General features: G+C 40.1%; 1 protein-coding gene across 2 annotated transcripts; it reads right to left on the bottom strand.

The window, feature by feature from the left end:
* Positions 1-417: 417 nt before the first annotated feature.
* On the bottom strand, positions 418-13,017 carry NUDT13 (nudix hydrolase 13; the record flags this gene model as incomplete). Of its 2 annotated transcripts, XM_080694488.1 has the most annotated exons (8): positions 418-615; positions 2,458-2,612; positions 3,574-3,685; positions 3,827-3,952; positions 4,747-4,853; positions 6,293-6,427; positions 9,633-9,772; positions 12,935-13,017. In XM_080694488.1, the coding sequence occupies 8 exons, from the start codon at positions 13,015-13,017 to the stop codon at positions 418-420; spliced, it is 1,056 nt and encodes a 351-aa protein (XP_080550614.1). The 2 variants fall into 2 exon arrangements, with proteins under 2 accessions (XP_080550614.1, XP_080550615.1); XM_080694489.1 differs by lacking the exons at positions 418-615; positions 3,574-3,685 and having other exon boundaries at positions 2,496-2,612.
* Between the last annotated feature and the right edge of the window lie 5,187 nt (positions 13,018-18,204).

The following is an 18,204-nucleotide window of genomic DNA, read 5'->3' as shown; positions in this document are numbered from 1 at the left end:
TTAACACTGCTGACAAAGGTATCTTGCCATAGGTTCACCTTCTGCTCTGCCTTATTATGAGGCTGTCCTGGAGCTGGCTCGTGGTACCCACCTCTCCCTCTCTGCCCCTACCATCATCATCACCATCGCTACTATTATTATTATCATTATTCAGTACTAGAAATCAAACCCAGGGTCTCACACATGCTAGGCAAGCACTCAACCCCTGAGCTACATTCCCAGCATTTTTTTTTTTTTTTTACTTATTAAGACAAGTTTTCACCAACTCGCCCAAGCTGGCCTCCAATTTACAATCCTCCTGCCAAGGTAGTTGGGATATAGGCATGCACCACCACGCCTTGCTTACATCCCCTTTAAAATGGGTCTCTGGTATGGCCTTTACTGACACCAGGGGGAACCTTGATGGCTTGATCTAGGCTAATCGGGCAGGGAAGAACAGGTCTGTTGTTCCACCCACTCCTTTATCAGTTGGTGGGCAATGGTTAACTTTGGGGGCACAGAGAATGGGAAAGGCTCATTCTGCTGCTGAATATAGGTGTCCTTTCTCAGGGCTCGGGCCACCTGATCGTGACTGAACCAGGCTGCTGCCTCGAGTTCTCCAAAGTTCACCTGGATCTGAAAGACATAAGGAAGAAGACAACGTAAGGTCAGTGTCTGTGAAATTTAATATGCTATAGACAAAGAAGAGAAGATGGTTCTAGCAGTCTTAGAAGATAACACCCAGGCTCTATAGATTAGATGAAACTCAGTTCTGGATATGGCCCCCTCAAAAAAAAGATACATTAAAAAAAATCCTGGAAGTACAAGGCTAGGGATGTAGCTCGGTGGTACAGTATCTGCTTAGCATGCATGTGGCCCTGAGTTCAACCCCCAACACACACACACACACACACACACACACACACACACACACACACACGCTTCTAGAAGTATAGATATTAAGAGTGGTTAACATTGAGTGATAAATTGCAAATAATACTTCTTTTTCTTTGTGCTTCAATTTATTAATGGCTCTTTGAATTAAAAATAAAGCTACAAATATTAGTGTGTGTGGTGTGTGGTACTGGAGATTGAACCCAGGGGTATTCTACCTTCAAGCTACAGTCTTAGCCCTTTTTTATTTTTTGTTTAAAAACAGGATCTCATTAGGTTGCTGAGAGTCTTGCTATGCTGCTGAGGCTGTCCTCAAACCTATGATCCTCCTGTCTGGGTCTCCCAAGTACTGAGATTACAGGCGTGTGCCACCATACCTGGAAAATATTAATTTGCATGTGGGGGCATTCTACTTCTGACCTACACCCCCAGCTCTATTTTTTACCTTTTTTTTTTTTTTTTGGTGGTACTGGGGTTCCTGGAAGCCCTTCTACCTCCAGGATATACTCCCACGGGCTACATTCCCAGACCTATTTTTTACTTTTTTATGTGGAAACAGGGTCTCCTAAGCCAGCGTGCGCAGCTGGTTTCGAACCTGCATGATCCTCCTGTCTCTGCCTCCCAAGCGCGGGGATTACAAGCGTGCGCCACCACGCCCGGCTTTTTTTTACTTTGAAACAAGGTCTTACTAAGTCGTGGAGAGCCTTACTATATGTTGCTAAAACTAGCTAGCTATGAATCTGTGATTCTCCTGTCTCAGCCTCCAGAATACTGGGATTATAAGTGTGCACCACTACACCTACTTTTTTTCTTTTTTCTTTTTAAGGATAAGGGGTAGCCGGGCGTGGTGGCGCACGCTTGTAATCCCAGCATTTGGGAGGCTGAGACCGGAGGATCGTGGTTCGCGGACAGCCTCAGCTACTTAGTGAGGCCCTCTGAAACTCAGTGAGACCCTGTTTCAAAATAAAGAATAAAAATAAAATTGGGCAGGGGGTAGCTTGGAGGTTGAAGGCCTCTTGGTTCCATCCCCAGACCCGCAAAAAAAAAAAAAAAAAAAAAGATAAGGGTTAATGATAATCAAAAGTATAAACTCTGTCCACAGGATGTTGAAACAGAACATGTATGCTATAAAATCAAAGCACATAACAGGCAGACTTTGGTAGACAAGGACTACAATACTGTCAGCTGTGCTACAGAAGAGAAAGCCGAGGTTAGAGAAGACAACACCTAAGACCCTTTCAATCAGAAGCTCCTATAACTTCATATCACTAGTCCCCAAGCTCCTAACACACATAATAAGGCCAATTCCAAAATCAGTCATTAAATCTGATGTATGTATTACATGCCTACTATATAGAAGACACAATTATAATCTGAAGGTGAAAGATAAATTGTCTCATATAAATGATGTTGGAACAACTGGATATCCACACGCAGAAGAATAAAACTGAATCTGTATCTGTATCTAATACCATATTCCAAAAGACAACGCAGGACTACATACATGCCCAATAAGTGCTTGCTGATCAGCAGAGTGGGTGAACCGAAGGAAATATCACAGCACAAGGAAACATACGCCCTTACCTCTGTCTGCCCTGGCTTCACAGTTGCATGACAAGCGATCATGAGTGAGCTACTAGGAAAGGGCCAGTGCTGAGATGCAGAATACTGCAGCCTGTCCAGCTCCAATCCCACCTCTTCTGCAACTTCCCGCCGGACAGCCTCTTCCACGCTTTCACCTGCAAGCGCTCAGATTAATTCAGGACAGCCCTGGAGTGGAAAGTTGTATCATATATCTGTATCATAAAGGCCCATTTGTGAAAGGAGTGTAAAACTGGCTCTAAAGTCTCTATAAGTATTCTGGGGAGTGTTCTAAAGCTGAACTTTTACAAAAGAGGAATCAGGACTGGAGTCAGAATCTGAACTGCAGTGCTTAGCCTACTGTTTTAGTTATAATGCAAAGTAAGGTTGTCAATGGGAGAGACTACTGCTGCTCTCAATTTTAATAAAATTCTACTCCTCACCATTTGCGAATTTTACTCCAATATACTAAAAAGCGAAAAACAAACAATCCCTGTCAATAAATATGAAATTCTAATTAGTATTATACACACTGAAATATTTAGGGAGAGGTGAACTAATGTTTGCAATCCGCTCTTCAAAAAAATGAAATGGATTGATGGATAGATGAATGGATAGGTAAACAGATACAGGGTAAAAGTTAGTGTAGGAAAAAATCATAGAATCTAGCCAGGCACAGTGGTGCATGCCTATAATCCCAGAACTTGGGGGAGGTTGAGACAGGAAAATCACAAGTTTGAGGTGAGCTTCAGCAACTTGGCAAAACCCTTAGCAAATTAGTGAGACCTTGTTTCAAAATAATAATAATTTTAAAAAGGCTGGGATGTAGCTTAGAGATAGAATGACACTGGGTTCAATTCCCATTTAAAAAAAATACATACATAAATGTGGTAGATGTATGGGTATTCACCGTATAATTTTTCCAAGTATGCTGTAGGTTTGAAATTTTGCCTAATATGCTACAGAAAATCATGATGCCAGAGGGCCGTTTTCTTGACAGGATAAGAAAGACTGTGCTTGAGATCCCAAGCACTATGGCAACAAGACAGAGAAATACCTACTATTAATAAGGTTTCCTGTCCTTATCAAGGTCACCTGTAAACCCCCTACACTCCTTACCTATATCACAAAAGCCTGCCAAGGCAGTATACATTCCCTTGGGAAAGGAACTCGAGCGAGCAAGCAGACATCGGGGCCCATCCGACACCAGCGTGATGACCACCGGAGCCATCTGGGAAAGGAGAAAGACCATGAGGCCCTGGCCCTCCAGGGCCTGTTGATGGGCAGAAGGACTGCATGGTCAAGGAGACTCTTCAACTGTGCAACCTCCTCCCCAGGACAGAGCGGGCTTGGCCTTCCCAGCAACACTTGCCTGTGGGTAATAAATGATGTTATTGAAAGGGCACACACGCTTGCTGCCAGCCGTGTTTTTCTTGGTAGGTTGCCCACTTCTGCTGCAGAACTGATGACCATCATGCCAACGGAGAAGAGCCTGAGCCTAGGAATGCACAAATGGGCCTGGTTTCATTTGGAGAAAAGGCAGGCTCGTCCATAACAGCACTGGCCTCATATCTAGAGCAACTTCCTGGAAAACACCAGTCCCTTCCCAGCTCAGCTTTAAACAGTTACCAAATGCTCAAACTTTATAATAAGGAAACTATCTGAACATATTCCCCTAGCATCAGGAATGTGAATAAAATAAAGCACATTTTTAAATGTATGAATTATTAAAACATTTAAAAATATAAAGTAATAAAATCAACACCCAGGTACTCATGACTCAGTTTAAAGAGAAAACACTTCCAATATAGTTGAACACCCCACATGTATTTTTCCTCAATAAAGTTGGAAATTTTTTGCACCTAAGAGTGTTCAGAAGTTTCTCTTTAAATGCAATGGATACTCAAAACACCATACTAATGAAATCTAAAGTTGAAAGGAAAAGGTATTAAAGGGATGAAAGATTAGTTCTCATACAAAAAAAAAAAAATGATGTATGTCTGTCGTCTCTGGGTCATTAAAGATGTTTATGAGGCTGACAGACTCTCTTGCCATAGATCTGTGCATCCTTAGGAGAAAAAGAGTCTTGACAGCAATTCTGCCAATAACAAGGGCAAAACAAAGAAGGATGAGCAAGCTTCCTACAGCACGCTGTCCTGCCGAGGCTTATAGGAATGCCTACTATCTGCAAAAGGAAACCAAAGGACACTCTTGCCTTGTATATGCATACACAGATTTGCCCGCATACTAACTTTATTAAGTTTCCAACCAAATTGAGCAATCAGAATCTACCGTAAACAGTAAGGAGGAGTCCACTGAGTTCAGCTGAAAGACAGCCTTTCTCAGCTCAGTGAAAGACCCCTTGAGCGCTGTCTCCACTTCAGACTTTGGTAAGGAAGCTAGAAAATCAGAAAAGAGAATGAAATTAAGCAAACATCCAATTTTGTCTCAAGGTTCCTCTCCAGTCTATCTTGATAGAGCAGTGTTTCCCAAACTTGCCTAATAAGACTCAACTGGGGAAAGTAAAAAATATGCAGGTTCTCAAGCTCCTACCTGGAGATTCTGAAGCACAGGCATGGAGTGAGGCCCAGAATATCTTTACTTTTTTTTTAAAGCAAGTACCAGGTGATTCTTATAAGTCAAGCCAGTTTGGAAAACATTAGAGCATAGTATTTCTCATAATCCTTTTCAGAACAATAAGCCCATCTGTATTAGCCACACACTATCCCTGGAAAAGAGATGAAATGGGACTTTTGAGCTCCTATCTGAACCCTTATTTCAGCACCATTACATTTATATCCAAAATCCTTAAAATGAGAAGGAAAGCCTGATAGGAGCTATGAACCCAGAGTTAAGGAATGCTACATGCAGGTCTCAGGAGCCAGACCTACTCCATGATAACATTTTTATTTCCCTGCATTGCTGAGAAGTAAGTATGATGCCATGAATTTTATAGCATTTCTTAGGAAATACCTAAGACATATAAAAGGTTGGACACAGCCGGGTGTGGTGGCACCTGCTTGTAATCCCAGCACTTGGGAGGCTGAGACAGGAGGATCGCACGGGTTCAAAGCCAGCCTCAGCTACTTAGTGAGGCTCTCAGCAACTTAGTGAGACCCTGTTTTCAAATAAAGTATAAAATAGGTCTGGGAGTATAGCCCGGATGTAGAAAAGCCCCTGGGTTCCACCCCCAGTACCCCCCCCCCAAAAAAAGGTTGGACACACCCTGTAGTCACCACTACTCATGGGACTAAAGCAGGAGGATTACAAGTTTGAGGTCACTCTGGGAAACTTAAGCAAGACCCTGTCTCAAAATTTAAAGACCTGGGGATGAACTGGACATGGTGAAACACACCTGTAATTCCAGGACTTGGGAGGCTGAGACAGAAGGATCGCAGGTTTGTGACCAGCCTCGGCAACTTAGCAAGGCCCTCTACAACTTAGTGAGACCATGTTTCAAAATAAAAAAATAAAAAATAGGGCTGGGAGTGTAGCTGAGAGGTAGAAGGCCCCTGCATTCAATCCCCAAAAAAGGGGGCTGCTGGGGATGTTAGTGGTAAAGTACTACTGGGTTCAACCCTAGTACCACACTCACACACAGAGTTAAGTGTGGAGAATAATGTAATATACATCCATGTACTTACCACTTAGCATAGAAAAAAAGCACTAAACATTCTTTTTCTTTTAAATGATGATAGCATTTTTATACCTTTACTTTAAAAAGTAGAAAGTTTATAACCTTTTTGTATTCCTAAATTTTTCCTTGAAATGGTATTATTATGTGGAATCCCAAAGTCAGAACCACTGGGCAGTATCCATTAGGAGCAGTGTTACGTACCATGTGTGGACGAGGAGCTATTCAGACCTAGGTCCAGAGCAAACCAGGCTTCATGCTGTTCTGAGCATCCAATCAGCACAGAATCTTCTATCCTTTGCACAACCTGTCCAAACTTAGCCAAGAGCCTCTCCAACTCTAAGAAACAGAAAGGAGAAGAAAATAAAAATCAAGTGTTGCAATTACATTATCACTGTCATGGATTCCCAAAGTGCTTGATACCCCTCTGAGGAGGGGCAATGGAACAAAATTTACAGATAGAAAAGAATGCAAATTTGTTACTGCATCTTTATTTACTTAAAGAAGGTAGATTTTCAGAGGCATTGAGTAATTTTTTTTTTCCTGAAAAGGAGGCAGTGAACTAAATATGTTTGAAAATCAATTGTAGATGTACAGAAAACCACCTATTTCAGCATGAAGTAAACATCCAGTTGCCTCTATGTATCTGTGAGGGACTGGTTACAGAACCACCCTCAGATACCAAAATCTGCAGATGCTCAAATCCCTTCCATAAAATAGTATAGTATTTGTGCATAACCTATGCATATCCTCCTATATGCTTTAAATCATCTCTAGATCACTTATAATATCTAATACAATGCAAATACTAAGTAAATCACTGTTATACTGTGTGGTTTAGAGAATAATGACAACAAAAAAGTCCATACACAGCTTTTTTGTTTCGGGGTTTTTCGGGGGGAATATTTTTGATCCACAGTTGGTGGAATCCATAGACATGAAGACCACTTGTACTTGACTTAAAGTCACTGCCCTGTAGCTAATTAGATGTGAGACCTCAGCCTAATCATTTATCTGCCCTAGACCTCCATTTTCTCATCAGAAAATTGAGGAGTTTATACCAAAGAAAAAATTCTGTGTCTGCTTAGTCTATGATTGTATGGTGGAAGGAACAGATCGCTTTGTTCATAAGATTCATGAAAGCTAACTTATTAAGGCATTGAAAAAATAAATATTACACTTAAAGTGGTAGAGACTAGCTGGGGGTGGTGGCACATGCCTGTAAACCCTGTACTTGGGAGGCTGAGACAGGAGGATCACAGGTTCTAAGCCAGCCTATGCAATTCAGTGGGTCTCTCAGCAACCTAGTAAGATTGTTTCAAAATAAAAAATAAAATAGGGCTGGGAGCATAGCTCAGAGGTAGAATGGCCCTGGGCTTGATTCCCCAGTAACACACACACACACACACACACACACACACACACACACACACATATAAAAGAAAAGAAAAAGAAAAAATGGTAAGAGACTAATACAGTTCTATAATTTGCTTCCACCTCTGTTGCTTGCTCTTTCATGGGTCAGAACGGAATGCTCACCTGAGATGCCAGTTTGTAAAAGGTAAGTGCTATGTCTGGGAAAACCTTTCCTTCTTGCTTGAAGGACTCATTTGTTCATAATACAACATAGCATTGCTAAACCTCTCAATAATATTTACTGACTTCTAATGGAGTTCTTATATTCTCTGCATTGCTGGAAGCTAGCTACCAAGTACTCCAACATCTGATGCTTGAGAAAAATTTACTAGCAATGTACTTAGATGTTAACCAGGATATATAATGACTAACTATACTTACATATCAATATGAAACTGAAAGTTAATATTTGAATGCCAAATCCCAGCCAGGCACTGTGGCATATGCCTGTAATCCCAGCTGCTTGGGAGGCTAGGGCAGGAGGATCCTTTGAGTCCAGGAATTCAAGGCCAGCCTGGACAACATAATGAGACCTCCATCTCAAGGGAAAAACAACAGTATAGGTATCTCTAGTTATATTCACTAAAAGAGTTCTCAAAACAAATTTTAATTCACTTCAAATTTTTATCTTCTAGTAAAATTTGTTAGGGTGGATGCAAATCTTTTTGTGTGTGTGTATGTAGTACTGAGGATTGAATCTAAAAGCATTCTACCCCTGAACTATACCCCCAACCTGGTTTTATTTTTTATTTTAGAATAGGGTCTCGCTAAATAGCTGAGGCTGAACTGGGTGTGGTGGCGCACGCTTGTAAACCCCGCGCTTGGGAGGCTGAGACAGGAGGATCACACAGGTTCGAAGCCAGCCTCAGCTACTTAGTGAGGCTCTCAGCAACTAAATGAGACCCTGTTTCCAAATAAAATAGAAAATAGGTCTGGGAGTATAGCCCGGAGGTAGAAAGCCTCTGGGTTCCACCCCCAGTACCAAAAATAAATAAATAAATAAATAAATAAATAAATAAATAAATAGCTGAGGCTGGCCTAAAATCTGAAATCCGCCTTTCTCAGTCTCCCAAGTACTAAGATTACAGGTGTGTGCCACCACAGCTAACTTAAGATGCAAATCTTTTTTTTCTTTTTCAGTACCAGGGATTGAACGCAGGGGCATTCTACCTCCAGGCCTATTTTTTACTCTTTTTTTAATTAATTAATTTATTTATGTATGTTGGCGATAGTAGGGATGGAATCCAGGGGCATTCTACCTCTCAGGTACACCCCCAGTCCTATTTTTTAGTCTTTTTTATTTTCTGAGTGAGAAGGACCTCGCTAAGTAGCTGAGGCTGTCAGCAAACCAAGATCCTCTGGTCTCCACCTCTCCAAAGCTGGGATTATGAGCATGTGCCACCATGCCCAGCTTACTCTTTATTTTGAAACAGGGTCTCACTAAGTTGCAGAGAGCTTCACTATGTAGCTGAGGCTGGTTCTGAACCGCAATCTTCCTGTCCTAGCCTCCCAAGTACTGGGATTACAAGCATGTGCCACCAAGCCTGGCTAAGATGCAAATCTTAAATGGCGTAACAGCAACTTCATGAAGGCTGGAAATCACTCCAATGAGGCAAACTTTCTCCGCAGAGACAGTAATTATTTCAGGCTTTGTTAAGTCATATATTCTGTCACAACTACTCACTGCCATTGTACTGCAAAGACAGCCATAGACAATCTGTCAACAAGTAAGCATGGCTGTGTTCCAATAAAAATTTATTTACAGGGGCTGAGGGTGTGGTTCAGTGACAGAGTATAATTTAGCCTGGGGAGTCCCTGGGTTTGATCCCCAGCACTGAAAAAACAGTATTTACAAAACATGCAGCAGGTCCAATTAGCAGTTTTGTTGACCTCTGGCGTAAAGCATCGGTGATTCATATCACCACCAAAGAACATTTGACTAGACAACTAAGTCATACAATAAATGATTAATCGGCAAAAAAAACAGCTGTACAAGCTGGAGATGGAGAAGTTGTTTGAAAAGTCTAGACTTTAAAGTTCAATAATATTTTTCTGAGATTTCAATACAGACTGAATTCTGCTTGGTAGCCAGAGACTGCTCTACTGCACTCGTCTGCTTCAGGCTTACCTAAAAGGCTAACCCGGGGGACCAGGTATCCATGTTCTGATGTCTGAAGCAAAGGAGCCAGGTTATGAAAGAGGTAAAATGCTCCTGTTTGCTGGGCTTTTTTACATGCATCATCGTCTTCTTTCAGTTCAAATAAATACCTGTATGTGGGGAAAAATTAAGCCACAATGAGACCACACTTATTTACTTGCACAGTATAGGCTTTCGAGGATTGTGCTCCTGCATTCCTCTTCTGCCATGGTTATTTCCCTTTATTTATTTATTTGCATCCAATTTGTTCGAGAAAGGATTTGAGGTGACTACGGGCAGCCACTCATGCATTTCCCCCCCATCCCACTGCACACCTCGCTATACTTCTGTGGCTGCACTCTTCTACCATTTGTTCATTTGACTGTCTCCCTGGGAAGACTATGATTTTTTTTTTTTTTTTTTTTTTGTGGTACTGGGGTTCCTGGAAGCGCTTCTACCTCCGGGCTACACTCCCAAGACCTATTTTTACATTTTTATTTGGAAACAGGGTCTCCTAAGGCAGCGCGCGCGGCAGGCTTTGAACCTGCGCGATCCTCCTGTCTCTGCCTCCCAAGCGCGGGGATTACAAGCGTGCGCCACGCCCGGCTGAAGAAGACTATGATCTTAAGGGAAGGATCTACTTTTCTCATATGCACCTCTCAGTAATTAGCCTATTAAATGGCTCAATTCAATAATTATTTATTGACTTGAACTTCAAGCGTAATAAATATTTGCTGAATTGAACCTCAAGGTACTTTGCCAAAATGACGCTGTGAGGCAAGAATTTACAGGCAGTCGAGTGAAAGGAAAACAAGTGCAATGATAAAAACACCAACCACAGAATACCTGGAGATGGAATCAGACTTTATTGTTGCAAAGAGCAAACATTATACCTTCAGTAACTCTCACTCAACCTAGGAAAGACAAGGAACAAACTTTATGTTCAATGAATCCTTGTTTCGAGCATCCAGCTCCCAAGGTGGACGCCTTTGGCAGGAACCACTGACTATGCCTATACTTGACTACTTAATGAGAATAATATTTTCAATGACCAAATAAAATGTGGAAAATGATCCTCATTCATTTCTCAAAAGAGATAATAAGGGAGAAAATTATAGACTTTTCTAGGACCTTCTGAGTCTTTCTCTTCAAGATCCTTGAGAATAAATTCAGGGTTCATGAGATTTGGTGGAGACCAAATGCAGATTCTCCTTAAGGTCTTGAGATTAACCATTTTTGCCTGTCAAAAGCTCTAAAATAGACTCTCAGGTATAGAATGTATTTTATCAAGTAAAGTGGGTGAAATGGTTTACAGATACTCTCTGTAGGATCTGGGAACATCTGTAACACTGGCAGGCAGAGTTGGCTTCACACTGAAAATGCAAAGCAATGACAAATGCACTGCAGTTGCCATTTTTAGAACCCTATTTTGATTGTGTCATAAAAGAAGTTACAACAAGTCCTTTATAAATCAAAGATAAAAGAGACCTGATCTTTTAAGACTTAGGATATTTTTAAACTTATTTTGAGTGACTGAAGCCTCCTGGGCAAAGACTCAATGTATGTCAAAGGAGAGACATGTGTCACTAAGAAGTTACCAAATATAAACAATAGAACAAACACCACTGCCTTCGTAAAAGAGTAAGAGTAGTACAACCTGTGCTTTGCCCTGATGACCTTAGCAAAGCAAAACACCTACAAAAACACGCAGGTTAAGGTCTTAAACCCTGGACATGGAACGGAGAGCCAAAAATTCCTCGCACTCCTCTCAATGAAGAACTTTGTTTTTTTAAAAAATTCATTTCCGCCCTTTAGTTATAATAGCGTGAAGCACTATACTAAGATTACAAAAGCTGAAGATATTTTAAATCTTAACTGTTTTTTCTTAGAAATGGCCATTCTTTAAAAATCAGAAAATACAATTAGCAATTTTTTTAAAAAAAGGAAATCATTAGCAGTCCCACCAAAGAGATGATCCCTGTTTATACTTTGGAATTCTCCCAACTATTAATGTTATACATCAGTGCAGATAGGGATATGTTTAGAATCAATCATACCTACTCATATGCAGCCTTTTCCCCCTTAAAAATATACTTTTTACATCATAAAATAGTCTTTACTGATTGGCTTTTATTCTTTTTCATAATTATGATTTATTCTTAATCACTTTCAGATTCTTTTTTTTCTTTCAGATTCCTATTTCTTACATTTTATTCAGTAATTCTAGTATTGCTCTTGGAATATCAAAGAAGTGCAAACAACTTAAGTATCCAACAATGTCTACGACAAATACTGCAATTTGTTGTTTATTCTTGTCCATGAAGGATGTAATGCATATGCATCTCCACAATTTGGCCTGGGCACTCAAGTCTGGCGAGGCCACATGGCAAACCCTGGCTGTTTGCTCCTGAAGGGTTTTACATTTGCATTTGCAAGGTGCTCCAGGGGTATTATCCATCTAGAATTGTCACTTGAGTTCATTTTTAGATTAGGGGTTCTTGGACCACACCATACAGATTGAATAAATCTAAATCTTAAAGCTAAGAGAGAAAGCTAGTGATTTCAAATTTCTTCAGGTTAAGAAAGGAAGTCCTTGTCTTCCTGTGCTATTATAGATTTTTGTTTCCTATTCTGCCTGTGTGTGTGTGTGTGTGTGTGTGTGTGTGTGTACACTCATGCCATCATACCTGACTCTTATTCTTTTTATACTTTTATTGGTGCATTATAATCTCACATCATAGTGTAATTCATAGTCACAGAGACATACATACACACAGCAGTTGGTGAGTTTCCCCTTGCTCTCTCCCCCACAAGATACTGGGATTGAAATTAGTATTCTCACATATTCTCCTCCAGTCTTTAATTGAAGTAAATTTAGTTCTTTTGGAGAAAGGGAGGGTAATTGAGTAAACCGCATTATTCTCAGAATCTGCATGAAAGATGAGTGTGTTTATTATTACACTCTATGGATACACTTTAATTTATCCCTTACTATTCATCATTCATTAAAAAATACTTCAATGCTTGCTCTATGTCAAGCACCATTTTATGCACTAAGGTACCACGGTGGAAAAGATAAAGTCTTAAGACAATGTACATTTAAAGGTGTGAGATATTTTAGCTATTACTGGAAATTTAGTTTGCTTAACTTTTTTCAACTGAAAGCAATTTACAATGAGTATTTTTATGGGTATTTTTCACACAGCGTTAATCTCTAATTTAGAGATATTTAGATTTTATAACTTAATATGCCCAAAACAGAATAATCAGAGCTCAGGTTTATCAAAATTTACCGTGTCTTAGTGACATAGGTTGACAGCAGCCTATAGCACCACAAAGATGTTCTTCTGCAAGCTAGTCCACAACACAGAATCATTGTCAGGTCCCTAGAGAAAAGAAGAGTTTTTTTTTTTTTTTTTAAGCGATACTGTACAATTTATAAAGTAATGAATCACCACAAGAGTTTTATTTTAAGCCAGGATAGGATCACTTTGCAATATTAAGGAAATAAAAACTAAATAGGAATCAGATGATCTAGCTTCTCCATTGCACGTCCTAGCTATGGGGTTCTCAAATCTCAGTACTTCTTTCTTAATCTACAAAACTGAAACTTGTTCTGACAAGCACATAAGCTGTGAGAATTGCCTAACTATCTACAAAAAAAAGTGTGCTGCTGGGAAGTGGTTGCCAAGCCATGTCCTCCACCTCTCTCCTTATACCTAGGTTGAGCCAAGACTGGGTCTTAACAATAGAATGTGAGTAGAACTGATGTATATCCTTTCCAGGTGAAGCAATTCACAATGGGGAAGCTTTTTCCTTCCTCTATTTTCCCTTGTTGTGAGGTGTGAGACTCCTAGGGAAAAGGTAGAGTCATTAGATGGAGAAGCTAGATGGAGAAAAATCATTTACCAACCAAAGACCCTCTTGTGCTGGATTACTTGTGAGAGAGAAATAAACTACCATAATGGCTGAGGGATGTAGCTTAATGGTAGAGCGATTACCTAGTGTGTATGAGGCCCTGGGTTCAGTCCTTAGCACCATAAAAAGTAGGAACTTTTAGACAGGCGTGGTGGTGCACGCTTGTAATCCCCGAGCTTGGAAGGCTAAGACAGGAGGATCGCACAGGTTCAAAGCCAGCCTCAGCTACCGAGTGAGGCTCTCAGCAACTTTAGTGAGACCCTGTTTCCAAATAAAATATAAAATGGGTCTGAGAGTATAGCCTGGAGGTAGAAAGCCTCTGGGTTCTACACCAAATACCATAAAAAGGGAACTTTTTTCTTTGTTTTTTGTTTTTTTGTGGGTCTGGGGATTGAACCCAGGGGCATTCGACCTCCAAGCTACACCCCCAGCCCTATTTTTTATTCTTTATTTTGAAACCGGGTCTCACTGAGTTGCAGAGGGCCTCACTAAGTAGCTGAGGCTGTCCGCGAACCACGATCCTCCAGTCTCAGCCTCCAGAATGCTGGGATTACAAGCATGCGCCACCACGCCTGGCTAAAAAATGGAACTTTTAAATAAATAATAATATAGGAACTTCTACCATATTAAGCCACCGATTATTTTTCTTTTCTTTTTTTTTTTTTTTTTTTTTTTTGTGCTACTGAAGATTGAACCCAGGGGTGTTATACCTAGCGCTATTTTATTTTTTATTTTGACACAGGGTCTCTCTAAGTTGCTAAGGGACTAAATTGCTGAGGGTGGCTGAAAACTTGTAATCAGTCTCCCAAACACTGGAATTATAGGCATGAGCTACCATGCCCAGGATTTCTGTATTTTTTTTTAACTAATGGGGATTAAACGCAGGGCCGTGGACATGCTAGGCAAACATTTCACCACTGAGCTACATCCCCATTTTTGAAATTTTAATTTAATTTATATTTTTTGGTACTGAGGATTGAATCTAGGGTCTCATACAAGCTGGCCACTGAAATTGTGTGTTTGTTTTGAGACAAGATTTTGCTGTGCTGCCTCGGCTGGCCTCCAACTCCTGGGCCCAAGTGCTTCTCCTGCCTTAGCTTTCAGAGAACTGGGAGCCTCCAGAGTCACTAGGTCAAGTTTGACCACTAAGATTGTGATGTCTGTTAAGTGGCTAGCATTGTCCTAATTAATGAACCATGTAACAACCCTGGGTTATCTCCAGAGTAATGGAGCCAAGTTTCTTATAATACATAAAAACCAGTATCTCTCTGAAAATGAAATAAGACAAAAATCCTTTGATTTTTTTGTAGATAAGAAAAATTTTAAATCATGGCCATTTGGGAATTTTTTTTTGTGTGTGTGTGGTACCGGGGGTGGAACCCAGAGGCTTTCTACCTCCGGGCTATACTCCCAGACCTTTTTTTATATTTTATTTGGAAACAGGGTCTCACTAAGTTGCTGAGAGCCTCACTAAGTAGCTGAGGCTGGCTTCAAACCCATGCAATCCTCCTGTTTCAGCCTCCCAAGCGCGGGGATTACAAGCGTGCGCCACCATGTCTGGCTCATTAGGGAAATATTTTAAAAGGTAGTCATATGTATATTTGCATACATATACATGTACATATGCACCACAGACACACACACACAGACACACACACACACACACACACACACATAAATACATATATATGGAGAGAGAGATCCAAGTTATTTTCTATTTTTGTAGCTAATTGGGAGAGAGAAAAACTTCTGTATCTGAAGAATCTATTCTGCAGAATAGTTTATTTTTGTAGTAATGGGGACTGAACCTGGGGCCTCCTGCATTCCAGGCAAGCATTCTACCACAGCTACATTCTCACACTCCCATGATTCCTTTTAAACTGTATATCAGTATTTCCCTCCTCATGAAAAGTACCTTTCATGTTAGCATGAAAAAAGCCAAGAAATTTAACTGAAAAAATAGGAACGTACAGTTAAATAACCAACTACCCTTTTAACTATGCCCAAGAGAAACAAACTTTGACCCTAACTTACTAAGGAACAACTACAGTTTAGGCCTACTTCTTGGTTGCATAATTATGAGTCACTGGTGACTAATCCTTGGATGGTTTTGGCTGCAATCTATGTCCTAGGCAAGGGTAAAATATATTTAGCAAATGAGAGTCAACAAAATGTTTATTGAGTACTGACTTTATGCAAGGTCTCTTAAGGAACACAAAAATGTTCAGGATGGAAACCCTGCCCTCAAGACTCTAGCAAGAGAGAACACAAATATGTAGCTAACTCTCACAGAAGGCATTATGTGATACATGGGTCACAAAGCACTCTTTGAGACAGTGTTAAAGGTATAGTCCTTGTTTTAATAACACAGGATTTATGTGATATATTGGAAGGTATTTTAAGTCAATATTTGTATTTTAAGTTAACATTTCTAGTTCATATGCAACTCAGAAAATGTAAATTGACACAATTTTGAGAGATTAATTTAAAAACACCTATTAAAATGTTTTCAAAAAGCATCCCTTTTGATAAAAAAAAGTATCCCTTTATGATAAAACGAAATAACACAGTTGTTAGAAATAAATAAAAATAACAGTTAAAAAATACATATGCATTGGGAGGCTGAGACCAGAGGATGGCAGTTTGCGGATAGCCTCAGCTACTTAGTGAGGCCCTTTGCAACTCTGTGAGACCTGATTTCAAAATAAAGAATAAAAAAATAGGGCAAGGGGTATAGCTCAGAGGTCAAATGCCCCTGCATTCCATCCCCACACCCACAAAAACAAGCAAACAAAACATATGCAGAAACAGGGAAGGTTTTTCAGGATATATTGTTAAGTAAGAAAAGTAAGGGGGGGGCAAAAAGAGATGTTGGTCAAAGGGTACAAGTTTCAGTTAGGATAAATAAGTTCTAAAGATATATTTTACTACATGGTAACTATAGTTAATAATAATGTTCTATACACTTTTTTTTGGTGTGTGTGTGTGGTACTGGGGGTGGAACACAGAGGCTTTCTACCTCCGGGATATACTCCCAGACCCATTTTTTATATTTTATTTGGAAACAGGGTCTCACTAAGTTGCTGAGAGCCTCACTAAGTAGCTGAGGCTGGCTTCGAACCTGCGCGATCCTCCTGTCTCAGCCTCCCAAGCGCAGGGATTACAAGTGTGCGCCACCACGCCCGGTTGTTCTATACACTTAAAAATTACTAAGAGAGCAGATCTTAAATGTTCTCACCAAAACAGAAAATATGTAGGTGAGCTGATGGACACGTTAGTTTAATAATTTTATAATGTACACATATATCAAAACATTACATAGTACACAGTAAATATACATAATTTTTTATTCTCCAATTCATCCTTAGGTGGAAGAAAAAAGAAAAATAATATTTTATTGGTCAGTATGATCTAATTAATTTATTTAAAAAGGACAGTGTAGTGGTACACACTTGTAACCCCAGCATTTAGAAGGTGACACAGGAGGATCCGGGTTCGTAGACAGCCTCAGCTACTTAGTTATGCACTCTGCCATTCAGTGAGACCCTGTTTAAAAATAAAGAATAATAAATAGGGCAGGGGGTGTAGCTCGGAGGTAGAATGCCCTTGGGTTCCATCCCCAATACCGTGGGAAAAAAAAAAGACATAAACATATACTTTCTAGTAGACATAATTTAGTTACATATTTATTTATATTTTCAAATGACTAGAAGTACACATACCAAACTGTTAACAGTGACTAATTTAGGAGAGAGTAAAGGAGATAAGGACTGAAAGATGTACCTGTAATTTTTACTTCATTAATTTCTGCACTTTCTTTATTTTGGTGATGTTACTGGGGGATTAAACCCAGGGTGGCTGAGCTATATTTCCAGCCTTTTCTATTTTTTATTCTGAGACAGGGTCTTGCTAAGTTGTTGAGCCTGATCACAAACTTGCAATCCTCCTGTCTCAGCCTCTGAGTAACTTAGATTACAAGTATGTGCCACTGTACTGGCTTGCACTTAAAATTTTTTTAAAGCCACATGTATGTATTTTTTTAAAGATAAAAGAAAGTATAATAATACAGCAGTTCCTAGGACTAACTGCTCACTGAGGCTATTTCTAGGCCACTCTTCCCATAAATACTTCGCCATGTTCCCTATGAGCCAGAGGGAATTCCTTTGGTTAGTTTACTGGATCCTGTGCTGGATCCTGGGAACTGAAATCACTGCTTGTGTATGTAACTACTGAGTGGTCTGTGTGGCCCACTGGACCTGGCTGCTTGATGTTCTGCTTAATTTCTATAAATTAACCTTAAACAACTGTGGATTGTCATGGCCTGCTGACTCAGGGGTTGGTGGTCACAGAGCTATTTGTTGTTGTTGTTTTTTTCAATACACGGCCTGATAGAGTTGAAAGGTATACAGTTGGTTTTTTTCCCCAAAAAAACTAATAGATGACAAAACAGAGACCTTAAGATTAACAGTTTCTGCCGGGCGTGGTGGCACACGCTTGTAATCCCAGCGCTTGGGAGGCTGAGACAGGAGGATTGCACTGGTTCGAGGCCAGCGTCAGCTACTTAATGAGGCTCTCAGCAACTTAGTGAGACCCTGTTTTCAAATAAAATATAAGTCTGGGAGTATAGCCCGGAGGTAGAAAACCC

This window comes from Muscardinus avellanarius (assembly GCF_963383645.1).
Source record: "Muscardinus avellanarius genome assembly, chromosome: 4".
Classification (NCBI taxonomy): Eukaryota; Metazoa; Chordata; class Mammalia; order Rodentia; family Gliridae; genus Muscardinus; species Muscardinus avellanarius.
The sequence above is the reverse complement of the archived record's forward strand: the minus strand, read 5'-3'. Positions and strand labels throughout refer to the sequence as shown.